Genomic DNA, 22,662 nt, shown 5'->3' with positions numbered 1-22,662 from the left:
TCCCCACAATAAACTGTAACTTAAGAATTGACACAATTGATGTCCCTGAGTTTGCCGTTGTTCACCCTTGCTGACATAGTTTAACGGTTTATAAAATAGGCCAGTAATCACTCCGTTTGGAGGACAGTGCAGCTGCTTAACAGTCGTGCAGGGTGATCGTTATGGAATTGGTGGCCGATGTGGGGACCCATTGCATCCCATTAAATTAACATCCAAATTAATCGGTTTAAATTGTGGTGAACAGTATGTCAGAAATGGCTCTTTTTTTATAAATATAGCAGGGAAAAGTAATCTGACAAAACTGAACAGAACAGACAAGAAAAGATACAGCTCTTCCAACTCTAATAATATTAACAACCATGATAATTCTCTCATTCATGTAAATGCATGTGTTTTAAGGGGATGTCTGCACTCACTCTGCATATAATTTAGTTCCTGGTGCAAGTCTGGGCCAAACTTGGCGTCTGCAGTCTGTGCAGCTTTTCCCATTGAAAACCTCCCGAGTTACAAGAAAAGGAGTGTCTGAAGCAGCCCTCCCTCAGAAACAACTTTCTCTCGCTGTACACTCTGTGGCGTCAAGGTTAAGATTGGGTGGGGTGCTGACTGATAGTGACATCACACAGATTCCTGGCATAGTGTATAGAGTTCCCTATAGAAGTCACACTATATTTGTATTAAGGAAATACAAGTAAGAGTTAATGCACTAAAACTAGCGGTGCCTTGCAAAAGTATTCAGACCCTCTCACAGTTTATACATTTTGTCGCTTTAAAGCTTGCAGTTCTAACAATTTGAAGTAGGAATGAGTTAACCTTAAATAAGTTAACCTACTCCACACATTCAAAGCAAAAAAAGAAGGGGAAAAAAAGTATTCAAACCCTTTGCTTTGTGCAAACCTAAATTAATTCAGGTGCACACAATGACCTTAATGAGCCACACAATCAGCTGAATGACCTCTGTCTGCATGCAATAATAGTGGTTCTCATGATTTCGGAATTAAAACACCGGTCTCTGTGAGGTTCCTTGGTCAGGTAATGAATTTCAAGCAAAGACTCAATCAGGAAGCAAGGGTACAACAAATAGTCTCTACATATCCCTGGGAGCACAGTCTACACAGTCATCAAGACATGGAAGGTGCATTGTACCACCCAGACACTGCCCAGATCGGGCCGTGCCTCCAAACTGAGCAGCCAGACAAGGAGGAAACTGGTGAGGGATGCCACTGTGGGGCCAATGACAACGTTGAAAGAGCTACAGCATTCAATGGCTGAGATGGGAGAAAATGTGCATCAGTCAACAATATCCAGGACACTTCACAAAACTAGCCTGTATGGTAAGGTCGCAAAAAGGAAGCCATTATGAAAAATAAGCCATCTCAAAGCCAGCATGGAGTTTGCAATTAAGCACCTGAGTGATCCAGCATAAATGACAAGACCAAATCGTAAGTTTTTGTTCTAAATGCCAAGAGTTACATTTGGAGCAAACCCAATACAGCACATCTCCCCAAAAAATGAGTTGAGGAGTCTGAATATTAATGCAATCAACATAATTTTTTTTCTCTTTACATTTCCTGACTGTTATTGTAACTAATTTTACGGTTTAAGGTCTTCATTTTGAGCATTCACAGTTTGAATCAAATATTAAGTTAAAGAAAATGTGTGTTTTACAATGGCAGTGTGCTGCTATTGTAAGAGTATGGATAGACCTCAGTGACAGAGTGATGACCCCTTAGTAGAAGGGGGAGAAGGAGTAGTCACATTTGGCCAACCATTCATACTCTTCTCCTGATAGCACATTGTGCAAGTCACACAATCCACCAGGTGATGGGAGCCATTTTGTGGAAGAGGGAGCCCACGTGTCAGACTTGGCCCTGAGTAGGGGTAGGGGTAGGGGGTCAGGCTGCTCTGGGAAGGCTGTTTCAGGGTGAGGGGAATAATGCACTCCCTGCCAACTGACCAACTGCATAGTCTGTTAATCATGTCCTGCTAGCCGACACAGACAAAGTGAAAATGCTAATTAACAAATGGGCATAAAAAATAAAAAAAATCGCAGCACAGCTGTTTAGCCAAAGGTGTATCAACAATTCCAAACTCAGAAGGTAAGAAGAGCTGGGTCTGGATAAATAGTTGGATGGGTGACATTTGTATTTATTTATTAGCAGACACCCTTACCCCTTACTTTCACGAAGTTTCACAACAAATAAATAGTTGAAAAACATTACAAAATGCCAGAAATACTGTCATGCAACAGCATAGAAATGAGATAAGTGCAAACGTAATAGTTATGTCCCTGGTATGTGCTAAGGGGAGGGGTAAGCTACAATTAAAGTGCTTAAAATGCGTAAGTAATCAGGAGCTTTAGGAAGCATAGTTTAATATGAAAGTGCATAAGAGCAAGAGTGCGGAGCTGTGTAAAAATTAGGCTATGACAGTTAAGACAGGTGCAGCAATTCACAGCAACGTCTAAAAAATGCCTGGTCCTTAAATCATCTCCTGCCACCACCCTCCACATCTGTCTTCAACGAAACAACGAAAAGAAAAAGATCTGAAGGGGATTTCCTTCTTAAACAGGGCAACCTGATGTGTACATACAGGAAAGACCTTAGTTTCGAGTTCAGGAGTTTCCTGTATCCTTTAACCGAGCCAGCCTCCAAACCCAGCTACACTATTGGGTGCTTGCTTCAGGAATCCACATGAAGTAATTGGGGTAATGCGCAGCACAGGGAGTATACTACACTTGAAACAGCTGGTGGCAATGCCAACATGCGCTTCGGAGCACGTGCACTTGGTCTCGTCCCTCCTGAATTCCTGGTTCTCTCTCTCAAACTGTCTCTTTAACACGATTCCTGATACCTATTCACGGTAATCTTGTGCCAAATGTACAATACCGCATGCCTGAACCGCGGTGTCACTTGGTCTAGAGAGGAAGAAAGTCTTGGTCTTGGTCTAGTCTTGGAAGAAAGACCTACAAACATTAGCTTCTGTTAATCCATACATTTATAGATTTGGAGCTAGAAGAGAATGAGGTAACCTGTAGCGAGACACCACATGGAAATATCTGCAGTATACATCAAACCAATGGCTTTGCAAGATTTAACAATAATCTTCTAGTTGGGCCTGGAATGGAAAAGCAGGAACTCTAGGGCTTCTCAAAGCAGAAGCTGAGCTTAGGTCATAATTGGACAGGTGTGTTCACAGATCACAGCTCGGATAACAGAACAGAGCAACTCCAGACAACACCACTGGGGAGCACTGCAACACACAGAGTGTCAAACTGTCAATTTTCTGGCTGGGAATTAAAAGCAACTGGCTGACCTTCAGAGACACTGTGCACAATGCTACACACAGGTTCCCAGGTCTTTTCTTGCATTATTTTGTCTATTCATTTATTTAAATAAAAAATTGTACCCCTTCAAATGACTATGGTACCAAGATTCTTCACTTTAAGCTGCTCACAGCCTATCCCTTGTCAGATGCTGCCACCAAAAGGCGAGGAATGAAACTACAGTACAAGTTTGATACACTTTTAACGATTCCCGACAGATTCAATAGGAAGAGGAGATTTGACCTATCTTGCGGACTTGGTGGCTAGAATGTAAATCAATGTGAGAATTTCACTTCGAAATGTCACGAAGGATCCCAGTGTGTCAGCTTCAGCAACACAGACAAATTAAAAAATTTAAAAGTGACTGTTCTCACCCCTAAAAATATCTGTTCTTCATTTCAGGCTTGACCTTCTGTTTGCCCTTTCAATTAGTCTGTGAATGACATTCGATTTAGGTAAGGAGTTCTGGTTGTCACTCTACTCTGAAACGTTTTTTTATTGGATTGGTTCTGTGGTATAATAGAGTGCAAAATATTTGGTCTTCCCTTGTGAATACTGTGAATGAAAATCTCTCATATTGTCATGTTCATGTCTTATTCAGATTTGAATTGATTATTGTTGTTGTTGTTGGTTTAGTCAAGACTGATTTTAGACTAAAGCTAGTATTAAATAAATAAATGTATGCACATGCACAGTATAATGTCATTCATACTTAGGGTGACTGCAGGCATCAAAATCCTTTGGTTGGGGGGGGCAGGGGATGGTGGACAGGACAGAGGGCGGAGTTTCAGTGGTTTAACCTATTCGATTAACTTCAACACACTGCACTGTTAGACAAACAAGGGCAGCCGAGCTCTTGGGTTGCGTAACCTGAAAAGCCACACTCCCTGACATAAAAGGCTAATTAATTGTTTAGATCTCAAGAGCCATAAAGCGATTACTCCATTCTAATAACCATTGATCTGAATATGTTAATCTCTGAGGAGGGGGTGATTACATACATGCATAATCCCTCCCATTCTGCCACCCAAGACAGAGGGCAGGTGCCGCTTAATAGGATTTGTGTCACGGGGTCAGAGAGGCCACGGACAGGCGTGGGAGCGTGCGACGGGAGCGTGCGACAGGAGCGTGCAGAATCCGTGACTGCGAGAATGAGTCGGGCCAGGCGGACATTGTGCTGCCCTATGCGTTCCCGGCAGGCAGTATTACACACTTCGTGGTTAGGACAAGCAGGTCCTGGGCACGGTACCCTCATTCCTGCCATGCTGTCTATCTGATTGAGGAAGAAGGGTCACTTTTGCAGCCAGTGTTGGTCCCATCGATGCCAAGGTTAAGAGTTAGGCAGGCATGCCAACAATAACAGTGTTCATAATCAGTTTATAGGGACCACATCATGTTAAAACTGAACCCTACAGTATAGACGCTAGTCTTTCTACCCAGAAGCATGTAGGCGTTTATTAGACAAGTGCTTCGATCTTGGCTGCCCAAGGGACAAGCGTTTCAGAAATATATATTTATGTATGTGTATTTTTAGTTTGTTTTGTCTGTTTTAACATTTAATTTGTAGTTATTTTCTGGCCTCCCCAGCTTGTGACTGGATGTTAAATATCTCTTCCCTCCTACATTTTTTAAGGTATTGGAAATGCACATCACACCCCTGAGAGCTTTATACAAAACTAGAAAGACTTTCAGAACTTGAAGTGGTTTGGGTGTAGGTGTGATACACTAAAAGAAGCTAAAAGATTAACGCAAATGAAAGAGAAAACTACAAACATTGCTTATTCATGTTTTACAGATAATGTACTCAATTGGTTAATGCAGATGTATGTATTTTATGTATTTGTTTGTTTGTTTTTGGACGAGATGTGTGTGTGTTTGTGCCAGGTTTTAAAAATGAAAAAAAAAAATAATAATAATAATAATAATATAACACTGGTTATATTACACACAAACACTAGTTCACAAGTCTTTCAGCCAACACCAAATAAGTTCTAACTATAGACAAAGCCATAGAAGAGCATGCAGTGATACCTCTTTGTTCTCATCTGCTCCTGTAGTTTGCTGTACATCTCCAGGACTGAAAGAGAAGAGTGAACATGAGAAATACAGTCAATAACTCCATGTAGCACATACAAGCTTTTCAGTAAACAGGTTCACGGAGATGTTGAGATAATGGGCTACATGACTGGCCCAGACTCGGTAACTGAGGAGGAGGCAGTATTTGGCAGCCGGCCGGGTCAGTGACAGCGTGAGGAGGGCAGTACCTGGCAGGCACAGGGTCAGCTTGTCAATTGTGGAGGCGATGTTCCTCTGCTGCAAGCGACACACTTTCAGCTCCTCCATCATCTGCACAAGCTGGAGGGGGAACGTTCAAATCAATAAGTTCACACAGAGACAGGAAGTGCCGAAATCTACAACAGGTTACATGAAGCGCTACATGATTGTTTTTCAGTCCTGGTCACAGGGTATCCCTGCGTGTCCTATTTTCTGTTCCAGCTGAGCTCTCTCAGATACTTAATTAAATCCTTTACCTGAACCTGATGTCTAATACTTGCTATCTCAAAATGAGTTTAACAGAAGAGCCTAATTAAAAAGGTCAAATTAAGCAATTGTAGCTTAATTCAATTTCCAATTCAGTAATTTAGAACTCAGCAGCAACAATATTCTACAGACAAATACTGCGCTGGACTCTACAGTAAATGCTCATCTCTAATCACAGAAAACAACTCTAAAACTCTAATGCTTAAAAATGAAAATGATGCAAGTCTGAGAAATGAACAGAACAAGACGTTCTGCTTGTCAAGAACCACCAACACTTGGCTTCAGCCCCAAGCCAACATGCCTGCATACTGTATTACTGGAGTAAGACATGCAGAAGAGATTTTTATTTATTTATTTATTATGATATATGACAAAAATAGCTTGGTTTTCCACCGGGTTTTCTGGCACATTTTAGCTGACCTAATTTATATTATATATATATGGCCACCTAATGTTTTTGCATTGGAATTTCCAGCTTCACATTAAATAATTCTTGTGCGTTCCCAATTTTTTAGTAAAAATCAATCTGTACTGAGAGAAGCTCAATAGGGTTAGAGCTTATATCAAATACAGCAAGAAGCTGTTGTTAAAAACTCTGATGAGGCATGGGTAATGCCACAGTGATGTCATACCTCCTTCCCATCTTCCTGCAGCTTTCGGTTGGTCTCTATCACCTGACTCTGAAAGAGAAGCACACAGACCATTGAAACAGTCTTGCATTCCTGTGGATTGCGGAATGCATTGCAAAACCATATTATAAAATTACATTTACTTTCCAGAAAAACAAATATTGTACAAAATACAGAGAATGAAAAGTCAATTGTATTAAATACTACATATGCATGGAAATTAATGTACCTACATCAATACTGTGAAAATCCGAGAACATTAGTACATTCAGAGAACCATTTCATTGTCAGGGTAATGCATTTCTGACGCATATTTCTCACATCAAACACTGACAGGACAAAATGGGTTTTGCTCAGTTTCTTATCATTTCAAGTCATAAAAGTACAGTAAATAATTGATTACTGTAAAAAATAAACACGAAAAACATTCAAACCACAAAAAAACAAACTCATGCCGAGTATAAACTCCACTGTAGTCACGCTTTTGTACACGTTTATTTGATGCACACAACTGAACGTTTCACGTGTTCGCGCTCAACTCCTAATCAGCACTAATTCCTGTACATAGCAGGCCAATGCATGTTTATCTGCAATGTACGTTTTTGAGAAAAAATTGTGCAGGGGGTGGGAGTCCGACATATATAGAGTTTTCCATCCAAAGCTGCCAAAGCAAAATGCCTGTATTGCCCTTATTCAATAATCACGCAAAATTGTGAAACTTGCGGGTCCAAAACAATAACTTCTGTGCGTCAGCTGGGGGTATGGGACCACAGAGACTTCTGTCTGCATGACATCAAATACCTTTTTGTCCTCAGCTGTGATGTGACAGACGCAACTCTAAACAGGAGTCTCTTTGGTTGTTGTGTACGACATAAGGCAGACAGCAATGGAAGGGTTAAATCTGGCCATGGGGAGGTCATGATTATCCTGCAGACAAAGGCAGCTCACTTTTCCCCTCCAAAAGACCTTTACTTGCGTAGTTTGTAACAGTGTCAGGGTCACGGCGGTCCATACACAATACAACTTGTTTCCAATAAGCCTCCTAGGAGGGGAGAAAAGGCAAACTAATCGGCTTGTGGGACTGTAAATCTGCAGATTAGCCTGCCTCCTTAACTTCCCTGCATGCTTTCCTCTTCTCTATGAACTCCTGTGTCTTAAGAAACTAGTGGAATATGGTTGTCCTGTTCTAATTCCTGATACTCTAGCACCACCTATAAGGCAATGGCTGGAAATGCAGCAGGGGAGCAGAACAGATCACCTGGCTGATTGACTTGCAAAGACTAGGCCTGAAGGACCTCACAGGAGATATGAGATCAGACCACAGACAACTGCCAAAAGACTCTGTTCTTGCATTACCATGAGGGCAAGATCTAAATGCAGGCAAGCTAAATACTTCAAACCATGTGTTGTTTAAACTTTAAAAAGTATTGATTGGCAGTCGCTTGGCGATTGGTGTCAGTCAACAAACTAAACCTGTTAAAAGTGAATGTTGTGTCTAAAAATGACCCTGCAAGCAATCTATAAACCTAAAGATAAATTATAATATTTCTCTTAATTTTTGGGGGAGTAGACTATGCTGAATACTAATGTGAAAATAATATGTACAGTGAGAAGCAGCGGTCCACTACAGCAAACAAACAACTTAAATCCTGGGCACAAACATGGGAGGCACAAACAGGGCAAGTCTAATTACCTTCTGTGAATGACGGAAAATAAAAGTAATCCAGAGCCACAGTTGCAAATATACAGTACTGTTCAAACGTTTTAGGCAGGTGTGATGCTGTAAAGTAAGAATGCTCAAAAATAGACATGTTAATAGATTATATTTATCAATTAATTAAATGCAAAGTGAGTGAACAGAAGAAAAATCTACATCAAATCCATATTTGGTGTGACCACCCACAGTTTTTGAAGGAACTCAGCAGGTAGGTTAGCGCAAACATCTTGGAGAACTAACCACAGTTCTTCTGTGGATTTAGGTGCCTCAGTTGCTTCTCTCTCTTCATGTAATCCCAGACAGACTTGATGATGTTGAGATCAGGGCTCTGTGGTGGCCATACCATCACTTCCAGGACTCCTTGTTCTTATTTACACTGAAGATTGTTCTTAATGACTTTCAATGTATGTTTGGGGTCATTGTCAGCAGAATAAATTTGGGGCCAATCAGATGCCTCCCTGATGGAATTGCATGATGGATAAGTATCTGCCTGTACTTCTCAGCATTGAGGAGACCATTCATTCTGACCAAATCCCCAACTCCATGTGCAGAAATGCAGCCCCAAACTTGCAAGGAACCTCCACCATGCTTCACTGTTGCCTGCAGACTCTCATTCATGTACCGCTCTCCAGCCCTTCGGCCAACAAACTGCCTTCTGCTACAGACAAATATTTCAAATTTCATCAGTCCAAAACACCTGCTGCCATTTTTCTGCACCCCAGTTCCTGTGTTTTCATGCATAGTTTAGTTGCTTGGCCTTGTTGCCATGTCGGAGGTATGGCTCTTTGGCCGCAAGTCTTCCATGAAGGCCACTTCTGACCAGACATCTCCAGACAGTAGATGGGTGTACCAGGGTCCCACTGTTTTCTGCCAATTCTGAGCTGATGGCACTGCTGGACATCTTCCGATTGTGAAGGGAAGTAAGCATGATGTGTATTTCATCTGCTGCAGTAAGTTTCCTTGGCCGACCACTGTGTCTACGGTCCTCAACGTTGCCCGTTTCTTTGTGCTTCTTCATAAGAGCTTGGACAGCACATCTGGAAACCCCTGTCTTCCTTGAAATGTCTGCCTGGGAGAGACCTTGCTGATGCAGTAGAACTACCTTGTGTCTTGTTGCTGGGCTCAGTCTTGCCATGGTGTATGACGTTTGACCGTAAACTGTCTTCAGCAGCCTCTCCTTGTTAGCTGAGTTTGGCTGTTCCTCACCCAGTTTTATTCCTCCTACACAGCTGTTTCGGTTTCAGTTAATGATTGTGATTCAACCTACATATTGAATTGATGATCATTAGCACCTGTTTGGTATAATTGTCTAATCATACACCTGACTATATGCCTACAAAATCCCTGACTTTGTGCAAGTGTACCTAGAACTGAGGCCGTTTTGAAGGCAAAGGGTAGTCACACCAAATATGGATGTGATGTAGATTTTTCTTGTTCACTCACTTTGCATTTAGTTAATTGATAAATATAATCTATTAACATTTTATTAATCTAAATATAATCTATTAACATCAGTCTATTTTTGAAAGCATTCTTACTTTACAGCATTTTTTCACACCTGCCTAAAATGTTTGCACAGTACTGTGTGTCACTATACAACATACCTTACCAAGTGCCCAGTCTTCTACATCACCCCTGTCTTGTGGACAAATATAGAAACTGCAACCATATAGGAGAGGACTGGCCTAGGCTTCATAACAAAGCAGTCACTCCCACTTATTACCTTTTCATGGGTTAGAAAATGACAGTGTTTAGGAATTGATTCTTAAATTAGCAGGGAAGACAAGGCTGTGCTGAAAAAAGCCAGTCTCTGCGATTAAACGGTTTCATTTACTGTCTTCCCAAAATAGCCAGAGTAAAGTAAAATGATCAGAGAAACAACAGAACTGGCACTTCTATAAACATTGATGGCGTCTGTCCCAGGGGGCTGATTAATACCATCAGCTTTCATACCTTAACAAATCAGGATCAAAATGGGCTGCAGGATGCAAACAACATACACAAAGACTTGGGAGAAAAACCTCTAAACCGAACTAAACTTCTAAAATAAACTTTTTACAGAGGCCTAGAAATGAGACCCAGAGCTGCCATTGTGAAGCTCCGTGCTCTTGATGGCTTTAGGGGATGAGACGAGGAGTGCAGAGATAATGCACACAAAAAATTATAATACTTGTTTATTATTTGCAGTAATGAAAAGAAAATAATAGTAATTCACAGTAATATGCAAGTAAATGTTTTAATTGTTATAATTAAAATGATAATACTAAGTAATTTATTTTTGGGAGTGTGCCAGCTCCCAAAATGAGTAGCCAAGGTCTCAACCATAAAACCAATCAGTTCCGAGAAATGACAGCCACAAACAGGACTTTAACATGTGTATTAACAATTGCTTGTGCCCCCAGTAGCTTCTTGAAGGCTTTAATCTTTGTCAACCGGGCTCTTTTTGAACTTGGGAGTTTGTAGAGACCGACATTTCTTGCTGCAGACCTCATGTACAGCAATGGCATAACAGCCTGGGTCCCTGGCCTTTGGGACCTTGAGACTGCAGCAGTGGCCAAACCCCTTGTGTTAGCAGCCACACGGAGAATGTGGCCCCTCACAGCCCCTTCCATACCTTGAGTTTCTGGGCCTCCCCGCGCACTTTGAGCAGCTCAGTGATGGAGTCCACGAAGCCCTGGAAGTGGAAGTTGCACATCTTCTCGATCTCCCGGTCGTGGTTCCGGATGCGACCCTCCAGCTTGTCCATAAAGAGCCCATGTTCCTGGCCATCGTACACTGACCTGCGGGGCAGACAGGGGGCAGCAGTGAGGCAGGGCAGGGCCACACTGAACAACATAACCACCGCTTGGCTCTGGTCACATGACTGCAGCGACCCTCAGAGCAGCGGCAGGGATAACTGTCAATCAGGATACATTTTTTTACAATCATTTTCTCTCGGGGCCTGTATTATAATGATTACAAACAGGAGACTGTCATTCTTTCAAGCATGCTGGCCTGGCTTTGAAATGTGTCCCAAAATAATGCCTCTGAAGAACACGATTTGCTGATGCCTTCCACGCATTCATCAACTTTTATTCCTTTGATTTGATTTTCTACACTTGCAACAACAACAAACAACCCACTGGGGATTAGATTAAAAGATAGACAATAAATATATCAAATAATAATACAGGGTGGGGGGGACTTAATATAATCAAAATATAAAAGAAGCCTAGAAGTATATATTTCTATACAATTTCTTGCTAGATTTGCATATTTAAACATCTAGGTTTAATTACTTTTTGTTTTTTTCTGCACATACTTATTAGGTCGCTACCAACAGGTGTCACCCTTGTACTATATCTCATAAACACTGCATAAGAACAGGATACTAGCCTGATATTTCCTTCCCAGTTCCTGCCCAGTACCACACATGACTGATTGCAGAAGAACTCGTTATTCACATTAGGTTTGTATAGATATTATCCAGTTCAATGGCTGTTAATGTATTCACTTCCTAAGCACAGTATCAATACTGGCCCGCTTTACCTGCCAACTGCTCAGAAATAGTCAATCCCATAGCCACTCATGGCCTATATAATGGTAGGGGAAACACTTGAATAGAAAGTATACCAGTGGCACAATCAGTGATGCAATCCTTAGATGCACTGCTATGCCAGAGACACAGAGCAGAGAGGAAAACAGAGGGACTCCAGCTGTCTGATGACATGGCCTTCCCTGATCTCCCCCTGCGGTTTTCTCCCGGGAAAGAGATTTTAGTGTTTCTACCCATCCATGAGTGCGTCCTTGTTGCCCTCATTTGAGCTCCTGTGCTGCTGATTTAGTCCCCCGAACTCTGGAACCAAGATAAATCGCAACGCGCACAATGCCAACAGGAATAAAAATAGTTCATGATTCCCAGCGCTTGCATTTGCCCTTTGCTGACAATGAAGCCCACATCCTCCTACTGACTAGTTCATATGGTGGTATACTGTTTCAGGGGTCCTTGAAAACGCTACTACTTTAAGAGGACCAGCATAGGTACCGAACAGAGCTTCTGAGCATGCATAGGACCTAACACCAGTGCAAAACCTGTAGCTGGCACTGGTTCATCTATTCACCTTATTGGTCTCTTCAAACCAGGAAAAGGGCTCGCAATGTGAATACAGTCTCACCCTGAGAAAGGGAAGCGGCTGTTGTTGACATGAATACCCTAACAAAGAGCAGTGACGATGTACAGGAAACCCTACCAGGATCAGAAACGGAGATAAGTCAGTGTGACAGGGTGGTAGTCAGGTATGACTGGACTAGTCTTCCTGCAGAATGCATCCCATTTATTTTTTACTCATCTCTGGATGTTGGCCAACATCCAGAGAGGAGTAAAAAGTAAATGGGATGCATGGGACCGACATGACGCAAAACCTGGCTTTGACTTAGAGATGCTATTCTGTGCTACAAGAATTGAATAGGGAAGATCTGAGCCCTAACTGTAAACCTTTCTCTGTAAAACCCCAACTGCGCTCCATCAGTACCATTGCTTTAAATGTCTTTCTGAACAAGAAGTGCAATGCTTGAAAAGCAAATTGTATCATTTTCCAATCTAATAATGTGATTTATTAAACATTTTTCTAGTTAAATAATCACTCTTCCATTTTAACTGAATGCGATTAGAGCCACAATGAATTGCGCATGTAAAGTATGTTAACACCAGTGAACAAAAATACATAACATTATTTTCTCTAAATTATAATCTGAGTTACAGAATGCTTAGCCAAGTGCTATAGATAAGAATACAAAAAATGGTGGAGTCAAACATTACAGATAATTATTACTTTGCAATTCACCCATATCCAGCACCATGCTATTTCCAAAGCACTTGCTCCTTATCAAGAAATAATGTGTCTACCTATACGAGTTACATACCTAATCAGTCCACATCATATGCTTAAGAAAGGAGCCACTTCATAACTAAACAGAAAATTATCCACATCTTTTAAGTGTCTGAAATTGTGGAATTACCCCAGTGTGAGCTGGAGTGATTCAGAGAAGGCTGGACTGTACCAATCGGAGAAAGAGAGAAAGATAAAGAAGTGGAAAAAGATGGAAAAAGAAGGGTGGAGGAGGAAACAGGGGTGCAGCCCTTCTGGAGGAGTTATGGTGGTAGTGAACCTTATCAAACTGAGGGGGAGTGTCAGCCACTCAATGCATTTTTCTCTCAACCTCTCAAGGAGTGGTGAATGCAATGACCCCAAATCTCTGCACTCGACACAGAACTCGCATTCAAGTGTGAAAATGACTTTTGAATGCAATCACACCACTATGAAACATCGTCCGTTTTAATATTTTCATAAATTGATGCACAGTACTAAGCGATGCCTTTAGAACATTACCATATTATCAGTAGTTTTCACCCTGGGGATCACCCATGTAGAGGCTTTTCTTATTTCCTTCTGGTCTTCTTTTCAACACAGCGCTTGGCCTTTGCAAACATGTGACTCGCTGCTCGAAAGTAGTCACCCATCTATCCACCAGGTCTCGGGTACAACTGGCTTTTCACACAAATTGGCCTGGTTTCCACAGACCTGCGAGAGCAAGACTGAATAGGAGAAACTTCCACTGCTTGAATACCTGAACAGTATTATGTATATGGCAACACCTATATGCCTATAGGAAGAATTCACCCCTTTTTCACATTTTGTTGTGTTACATTTGATGCATTTAAAATGAGATTATTTACCCTTTGATTTACACAACATATTTCAAACTTTCAATGTGGGACAAAACTGGGGGTGAAAAAACAAATACATTAAAAATAAAGGTTGATATGTATTCATCCTGTTTACAATAAAAACTCTACTAAATAAGCTCAGGTGCTACCAATTGCTTTCAGAATTAATACAATAAGATGAAAGGAGCCCATCTGTGTGCGATAAAAGTAGTTATTTAATGTAATTCAATAAACCTGTCTCTGTAACGTCCCACAGTTGGATAGCATATTCAAAGCAAAAAGACTACTTTGAAGAACGAGGAGGTTTCAAAGCTCCTGGATACATTTGTGGAAAGGCACAGTACAGGGGATGGGTATACAAATATTTCAAAGGCATTGATTATCCCTTAAAGTCAATCATTAAGAAGTGGAACATATACAGCGCCACCTAGAATCTGCTCTGAGCAGGCTGTCCTCTCAAACTGAGCAACCAGGCAAGAAGAAGCCAGAGGTCAGAGAAGCCACCAAGAGGCCAATGACAATTTCAATTGTGAAAGACCTACAGTGGTCCATGGTTGAGATGGGAGAAACGGCTCATGTGTAACAATAGCTCAGGTACTCCACAAATCTGGCCTGTATGGAAGAGTGGCAAGAAGGAAGTCACATGATACTGGCATGATATTGTTTAGTTTTGCAGGTCAAGCTTGAGGTCATTGTTATACTTCTGTAACTAAGGTAGCATCAGAGTTTTTGCTGCTCACAGTCAACTGAGCCACACATCTAGCGGCAGAAACAACTTGAACAGTGCTAACCTGGGGGGGAAGGGACTAAACTAACAAAAATACACAAACAGGAGTTCATTTCCAGAAGCCCAAGTTGTTTACAGTCTGCATCTCTGCTTTCCACAATCATTACGCTTGACACTCGCACAATACACATTACCTGTCTTGGCAACTCACACACTTCCTGCTCACAGGAAATGCCGCCACCTGATTCATTTGGCCTTTGAGGCCCTTTCCGTCCCTTTCACAGCAGCCACCGGAGGTGAGAGCAGCTTAAGGATACATGGGTAATCCACCAATATCCTAGGCATGACAGCTCCACTCAATCTCATCTACCCAGGGCAAGCCCCAGTGCCCCCTGCCTCACCTACCGAAGAACACAGTTGACCCAAGGTGACTATGGCAATGCAGAGATCATGTCCAATCCAAACAGCAAGAAAACAATGTTGACACCAATTGTCCCTTTGTCTACACTGTGGCATTGCAAGAGTTTCTGTCCACGCTTTAGCTGCACAAAGGCATTACTCAGTGAACGTGAATCCTGATGTCAACTGGTTGCCTTAAAATCCACATTACAAGCAATTCTACATAGACTGTGCAATTGAACACTCCAGCTAGGAAATGGTTTTAGGGTGTCCTGTTTGTTTGGGTTTAGTGTACAGCATAGAGGAGGCCTGCTGGTATCAAAACATTGAACTTACAACACAACACAAGATGTTCTCACGGTGGCCTCCCCTCAAGAGATAAGAGTAAGAGATCCATGGCAAGATTTGGTGCTTTATTTATTTTATTTTTTTGTTGTGTTTATTCTTCCCAATAAACAACCCAGCAGCGGAAATCACAGGGCCCAGCTCAGCATAACTGTTCTGAAACTCAAGCAAAATAAATATAAGAAGTGTTATTTTGGCCAGGCACAAGCTGTTCCATGTACACTAGGCCCATGATGTCAGTTCTCTGGATTAGTGGCGTCCGTGCTTTTATGTAATTCTGTAGTTGTCCAGGCTGGAATGGTTACAGACTGATCGCAAGACTCGCTCTGTCATGTCTGAGTGATGTCTCACATCAGTGGAATTCACATGTCATTTAATACACAGGAACGGAGGTTTTGTTTTTACTTAACCTGTCTGGGAAGGTTCAGAGTTAAGCAGACATCATCAACATTATGCCCCATTATTTATCTCATTACCATATGCAGGGTAAACAACAGCCAGCTACAACGAAGAAAATGCATCTGGAACACAGGCAGCCAAATCGACACAAAGTGCACCAAGACCAGCCTCCGGAAAAGCAGCTGAAACAAGGCCTTGCACTTCTGAAGCACTTTATATTGCAATCAGGATCCCGACCATCGCTACAATAAAGCTTCAGCTGAAATAACAATCCTACGCTCAAATGCCAGATGAAACACAGCGGTCATTTTGGCTCCAGTGTACCACACACTGGCCTGGCCAGAGGAAATGCTACAATGAGTGCAAAGGCAAGAACTATAACTGATGAGAAGGTACTTTAGGTACAAATTATTGCAGGTTCATGGATCTCAACATGCACATAGGCCTTAACACCTTCTTTTAAAACTGGACCTCCGATAACTTGGGGCAACCGAAGATACAAAGGCTCAAATTCCTTCAGACCAGCTCAAACCACTAGCATAGTGGAAGCATTCGGGCACAGACACTGGCAGATTCCTGCTCAGGTATTTAAAGGAACCTTCTTTTTCTTTTTTCTTCTTTCAGTAAGGCAGCACTATTGTATGATGGGGACATTAATTGGTGCCACTTGGCTGAAAAACTATGGCCAACCTTGTACAACAAAAAGCAAGATAGTTCAGTAGTAGCAAGCTCAATGTTTCATCGTTTATTTTTACAAAAACATCCTAAATGCATGGAACGGTATTTGCATTGTTACATTTCCTATGTGTACTTCAACACAACATGTAACAAAGATTGATTGTCCTGATTTCCTTATATAAAATGATAGTTGGTTTAAGAATGACATAGTTTAGGCTAATTCAAAGGAAAACATCAATACATATGAAAGTCACCATATTCAATGTGTGAACTCTCCATTCAAAGCCAAACTAACAACACAACCAGGTGTCTCTGTGGTTTTTGGAGACACTCTAAATCTTTAGACTCAATGCGTATTAAAGTTCTTGTTTGATTTTCTTACAAAGTAATCTGTGTGTCACAACAATATAGAGAGCTCAGTGATGCTGATCGGGGTCTTTATACTTAAAGTACAGTATATTTATACGTAAAGTATACCATAAAATGGGTATTGCATATTTTTGATGAGGTATTGTTTTCCTGCTTGTTGTCAGGTGGGTGTTTTCACATATGCCATGTTTTTTTATATATATATATATATATATATAGTATTTATAATTATGATGATGCAGCAATGTAGTGTAACATTTACAAATAAATGTATATCTTTAATCATTGTGTGCTTTTGTTCTGTTTGGGCACCTACAGAAGTGAATATTTTCATAAGAGTTTGGACAGAACTTGAAAAACAGTAATCTACAAGCAATAATTATGATCAGTATGGTCATACGAAATGTAAACAATATTTGTGTAAGTGGCGTGTTGGGACAGCATTTATTTTAAACTTGTTCTTGCAAAAGACAAAACAGACTGCCCATGCAGACTGTATTGGAATAAGAAAGTTACCATTTACTGTACATTACTCTGCATTAGCCAATTCATAAACCAATGTGGGCGAGTAAATGTGGAAATGCACTGCAACCAAAATGATTCATGCAGGTTGCCGTTTCACTTAATAATATAGTTGCTGTGGGGAAGACAAACCTGGTGGTTCTATCCACGAAGTTATGACACGACACAAATCGAACGAACAGAGAGCGTACATGAATGGAGTTTGACACGCACCATTATTTGGTACATTTTAAATTTTAAAAAGCTGCATAAAATCATAATTTTTGGTTAGCAAGCATCTTTCACTGTTTTTATCCATCCTGGAGTGAGGACAAATGCTCTCGGCCAAGAGACGACAAACAAAAAGTCCGGGGGAAGTGGGAGGACTGCGAGGTCCCAGCGGTGGGTACCACACAGGAAGACAACAAGGAGCTCAGTCTGCCTGGGAAATGCTCACAGCAGCAAACCACTTTCTCAGGAATCTCCCCTTAGTCCAGGCGACTGCTGACCTCAGACTGCGGTCACCACAGAGAACTCTGAGCCCAGTTTGCCACGCATAGACAACAACTCATAGAGGGGGGGGCAGTACAGTGCTACAGGGATCTGACACAGCAAGAGCTAAGACTTTCTAATCTTTGGCCTCTGGGTTCATTCCCATCCTAATGCATTTGATCATATTACAAGAATAACTAATTTTGTACTTGGATGGACGTTTAACTCAACATGTTTACCCACCAGGAATAAAAATAAGCCAAAGATCAATATACAGGAATTCAAGAAGTCCACAGTTTACCATTCTGCTCAACAAATGTAGCAAAGTTTACAAACAAGAAGCAAGTTGCACGGAGGTAATCCAAGAACAAAATTACTGTTTCACAACTCTGTCTATTGGCTTCCTTAATACGGCATAGCAGATTGAGCAACAAACCCACAAGTGCCTAAAGATGTTCCTCTTATTCTCAGTCCAGAGTGTAGCTGAATGAAACTCCTGTTTGTCTGCCTCCAATAGGTGCTCCATGCAGACTATGAGGAAGTTTATGCTTTTTTACCTCAGAATTTTGGACACGCAAGTCAAATCTCATGATAAACTGAACACATTGTAGAAAGAAGTACCATGAGAAAGTACTGCAGGTCACCAAGAAACCTGTCACATGATTCACTGACATGGTATGCCATCAATCAAGTGCTACCGGACAGTGCAGTGCAAGAGTGACCGAAGGAGAAGGTCTGTTTAAGGGGTCTGTGTACTGTTGGCTACAGGAATGCAGACAGGTCTGGGCCTGTGGTACAGAAAAAGAGTACACCATGGCCTAGATATACTAAAGGATTCCACTGATTTAAGAGTCGAAAAGTAGTGAGAAATGTCAGGTGACATGCACTGAACAAGAGCAATTGCTTTTGTGTGGTTTAATGAACTGTTTTGCTGGAATAATTTGTCTTTGTGGTTAAGCCGCAGATTCATATTTAATTCTGGACGTTTCTACATAAAGACACACAAATGTGATGGAGATTGTGTAAATGAGGTGAACGTGAAGAACTATGTAATTAAATGAGATCTACTGAAGCTGCCAGCCTTATTGACATTCACAATTGCGTCAATAAGTTATAACTTTGGAAAGCATGTTTTACAATGTCACAATCATCAAATCCTTTCAAAGGAAATGTGCTTACCAGTTGCGCTTTTTTGGAAAGATTGCACTCTTTTTCATGCTTCAACCTTAAAAAAGCATTCAAATTTCAGGTTTCCCCAGCATGTTGTGTGCAATAGACAATGAGCAGGGACCATCGCACCCAGATTGTGTCATAAAGCAATGTGCAGACTACACACAGTATCCAGCATGGCTCTTAAGCCAAGTGTCAGTGGCTGATGCAACTGAAAGTGCAATAGATTTAGGTATAGGGAAGTTACTTAAATATCAATGAAGGAAGGCTGTGAATAAGTACTAAATAATCAATTAATCAAGCTCTTACTCTCTGAGTTTTGAGTGTGGACGTAGTATTATACCTCCCTAAGACTGCTATATTGGCAAATAAATATCCTTTGTTTGTTCAGGAGCCTACAATCAGATTTTAAGGATCTACTGCACTGTTAATGACTGTTTGCTGCAGGTGTTTCTTCCTGGATAATTTACTTACCTGGACTACTGAAAGCAGATGTTACAGAGCAGCAAAGCGGTTTTGCATTGACTAAAAACACATCGATACTACTCATCTACAAAGTTTACTGTTCAGGCTGTGCGGCTGTCTAGTTTGTATTGCTTACTCCCGTATTTATGAGGTTATGTTAGAGAAAATGACTGTGTGTGACTTAATTTGGTTCTCTGCAGTGCTTAGCTAAATGTACTTATTGGAGTTATGTTGTGGCTCGCTGTAATGATGTTAATGTAGTAGGCCTTCTACCTCACAAGGGAAGATTGCGGAGCACTGAAATCACCGACAATGATGTCAGAATAGGGAGCAACTTTTGTCAGCCTGACTGAGCATGGAAAGTTTTGAGGAATATAAAGACATGTTCACAGCTAAATGCAACACTGCTGCTCCTGCTGCCAAATCCAGAGAGGAAGCATGGCAAAAAAATCACTTAATTTTAAATATATATATATTGTTTTATTACACAGACTAAGTATTTACCCCAGAATAATAATTTCACACATCCAATTTAAATCTACACGCTTATAATAATGGAACATGACGTGGACAGAGTTTGCTGCATCAGAATGGTTAGATCTCTGTTGCTTAGTCATATTTTGCCTTTGTTCTTTTTTAAATATATAATACTGTATTATGTATTACTTATTATGCATTACAAGCCATGGATGATGTGCAGTATTATCCAAAGTCTCATACCCTATTGTCTAGCACTGGCATTGTATAATAGTCATTCAAATGTTGGATTATTTGCATCAGTTGCTGAATTGTAGCTCATTTTATGTAAGTGATAAGCTCATAAGCACCTGTACATTACTGCTGTTAAATGATTTCCTATTCACAAAATCTGCCTCATTTGGTCCTGAGTGTGCCTTGATGGGGATCTGACTGCAATGCACAGCACCAATGATGTTGGGGATCTCTGCATAATAATGTAGTCTTTAACTGTAACGATAAGGTCACCTATTTATTCAATTGCATTTAACCTCGTAGCAGCAGCTTTGCCGATATTCTGAACTGAGTATAGGAATGCGCCACTAGCAAAAAAGCGCAACCCTGTGTATAGCCTGCGTTACTGTCAAAGCAGGCTGCACAGGGTGGTGTGGTCAAAGTATGGCTCAAGTAGATGTATTAGGTAATTATACCTAGCGTTCATTCCCTACGAAAAGCTGATCTAATTAAAATCTCTAAGGAAGGGTGTTGCCATTTTAGAGGGGTGTGTCAAGACAAGCGCATTAATTGGGTATAAGCACCAGCTTTTATGCACAGATCCGGCTAAATCTAAGTTAGCCTGTGCTGAAGCACTTGCTCAGCTGGACTTTCAGCTTGCTTCGAGGAAAACAAACAGACTTCTGTCAAGTTATCCTCAAAGTTATCTGCTCAGTTAGCCAGCTATGAGGAATGGTGTCCAGATGGTTTGATTGATGTGGTTAAATGTAATAATACATGTGAAGGGGCTGAAAACTGCTACAAATTGACTTTTTTTTAAATAAATATTTAATATTGTTATATACAAAAATATTCCTCATAGGATATTTAGGTTTTATTGTTCTCGTTGCCTCCACTGGAAAAAAAGAACCACCGTCTGAGCTACATCTCCAGACACACTAGAGAGCGCTCTATAAAAGCTTATAACCTACATATTTCCGCTGAAATCTCAGCCAGCTCATTTATATCCGGTATCAGTCTCTTCGTTTACCAACACTATTAGGTTTAAGACATATGTTCAATTTTAATAGATAACGTTATTTACATTAATTATCTTTCAAATTACATAAACAAAAACCCAGGATATTATTTGTTACTGCTATTCAAAGCTGGCACCAATTTGTCTTCCCCGGCATGCGGAAAAACCTCCCCATTTTATCGGGAGTCTGCGCTGAAAGGAGCGCTATAAGACACTGCCTCTATAGACTATATAGACCCCCTCCTACCCATTATACAACAGAACCTTCTATACTCAGACCCACATTTATTCTTTCATTTTGTACTATACATTGGTTAATGTTCTCAGATTTAACAGCCCACAGTATTTCAACTGTACGGCGTTAATTGATTTGTATATTTATATACAAATGTATTCATTCATTTTGAATATCTTCCTAGGTGTGCATTGGAGGTAGCTCTATGCCAGGGGTAAACAATTTCAAACATTATTCCTACAGTTGTGTGGGTAGTTTTCAATAAGCAACTGATTACGACCTAGAATAAGTTTTGACTTCAAATAAGTCATTAAGATTCAGTTAAGCAATTAAGAACTAGATTGACCAAATAGGGAGATTCTACAGTCACGACTTTTCCTTTGGTAATGCTAATAAAGTTGTGTTATTGTCAGTGTATAATATTGTATGCAAAGAGCTGTTTTATAGGTTTGTTTTTTAGTTGCAATTGCAATGCAGGTTGTGCAGACAAGACATGGGCCCCATTCTTCATACCTGGTTTAACTAATTCAGGCTAATGACTTAAATTATCTCCACCAAATAGAGGCTAAAACTGTCTCATTAACTCAAGTCAGACTTAAGAAATCCGGAGACGTGCGGGTGCTCATTATGTTAACTTGATAAAACACAGATAAAGGCATCTGCTAAATGACTAATAATGATAATACCTAGCGCAACTGGACATATTGGTGAGAAGATTTAGCGTTTTAATCACAATCACATTAAGTTCAAAATTGGTTCCCTCTGTGAAGTTATTTCCAAACAATGCTGGTATTTATCTTATATTGGTTTCAGAAAAGTTTGCACCACAGGTTGCACTTGGTACTATGTTTAGATTTTCCAGCATTATTGGAAATTCAGGCAGTGTGCCAATGCTGGGTACATTATTTATTTTTTTACTGTACTGCAGCTCCGGAGGAAAGCCGTGCAAGCAGCAGACCATGTGAACGAGGGAGACGGCAAGGGGCAAGTAAAGAGGGAGCTGCCGACAAACTTGTGGTTAGCTGCTTTCCACCCCACCCTGGCAGCCAAGGTCTATCTCTGACACAGGCCTGCCAAAAAAACACACCCACATACCCCATACATCAGCTCAAACAGGCCTGCCTGCATCCCTCACTGCACACTAAGCTCAGCCCTGGGCAGCTCAGGCAGTGTTGGAGTTTAACGCTGCAGGGCTTGTAGACCGGGCCTTCTAAAAACACAGACATGTGGGGCTTTGGGGTCATTTCTAATGCAAGAG

The 22,662-nt window shown here is 40.9% G+C and overlaps 1 protein-coding gene across 2 annotated transcripts in view; it reads right to left on the bottom strand.

Moving 5' to 3' along the window:
- Positions 1 to 22,662, bottom strand: part of exoc6b (exocyst complex component 6B) — a 152,783-nt gene that overhangs the window by 119,879 nt on the left and 10,242 nt on the right. For both annotated transcript variants that reach the window (XM_066718327.1, XM_066718328.1), the window contains exons 2-5: positions 10,824 to 10,989; positions 6,496 to 6,543; positions 5,587 to 5,677; positions 5,354 to 5,399 (exon numbers count right to left, since the gene is read on the bottom strand). In XM_066718327.1, the coding sequence (XP_066574424.1) occupies positions 5,354 to 5,399; positions 5,587 to 5,677; positions 6,496 to 6,543; positions 10,824 to 10,989 (351 nt within the window). The remainder of the gene's footprint in view (positions 1 to 5,353; positions 5,400 to 5,586; positions 5,678 to 6,495; positions 6,544 to 10,823; positions 10,990 to 22,662) is intronic.

Source organism: Amia ocellicauda, chromosome 12 (genome assembly GCF_036373705.1).
Source record: "Amia ocellicauda isolate fAmiCal2 chromosome 12, fAmiCal2.hap1, whole genome shotgun sequence".
Classification (NCBI taxonomy): Eukaryota; Metazoa; Chordata; class Actinopteri; order Amiiformes; family Amiidae; genus Amia; species Amia ocellicauda.
The sequence above is the reverse complement of the archived record's forward strand: the minus strand, read 5'-3'. Positions and strand labels throughout refer to the sequence as shown.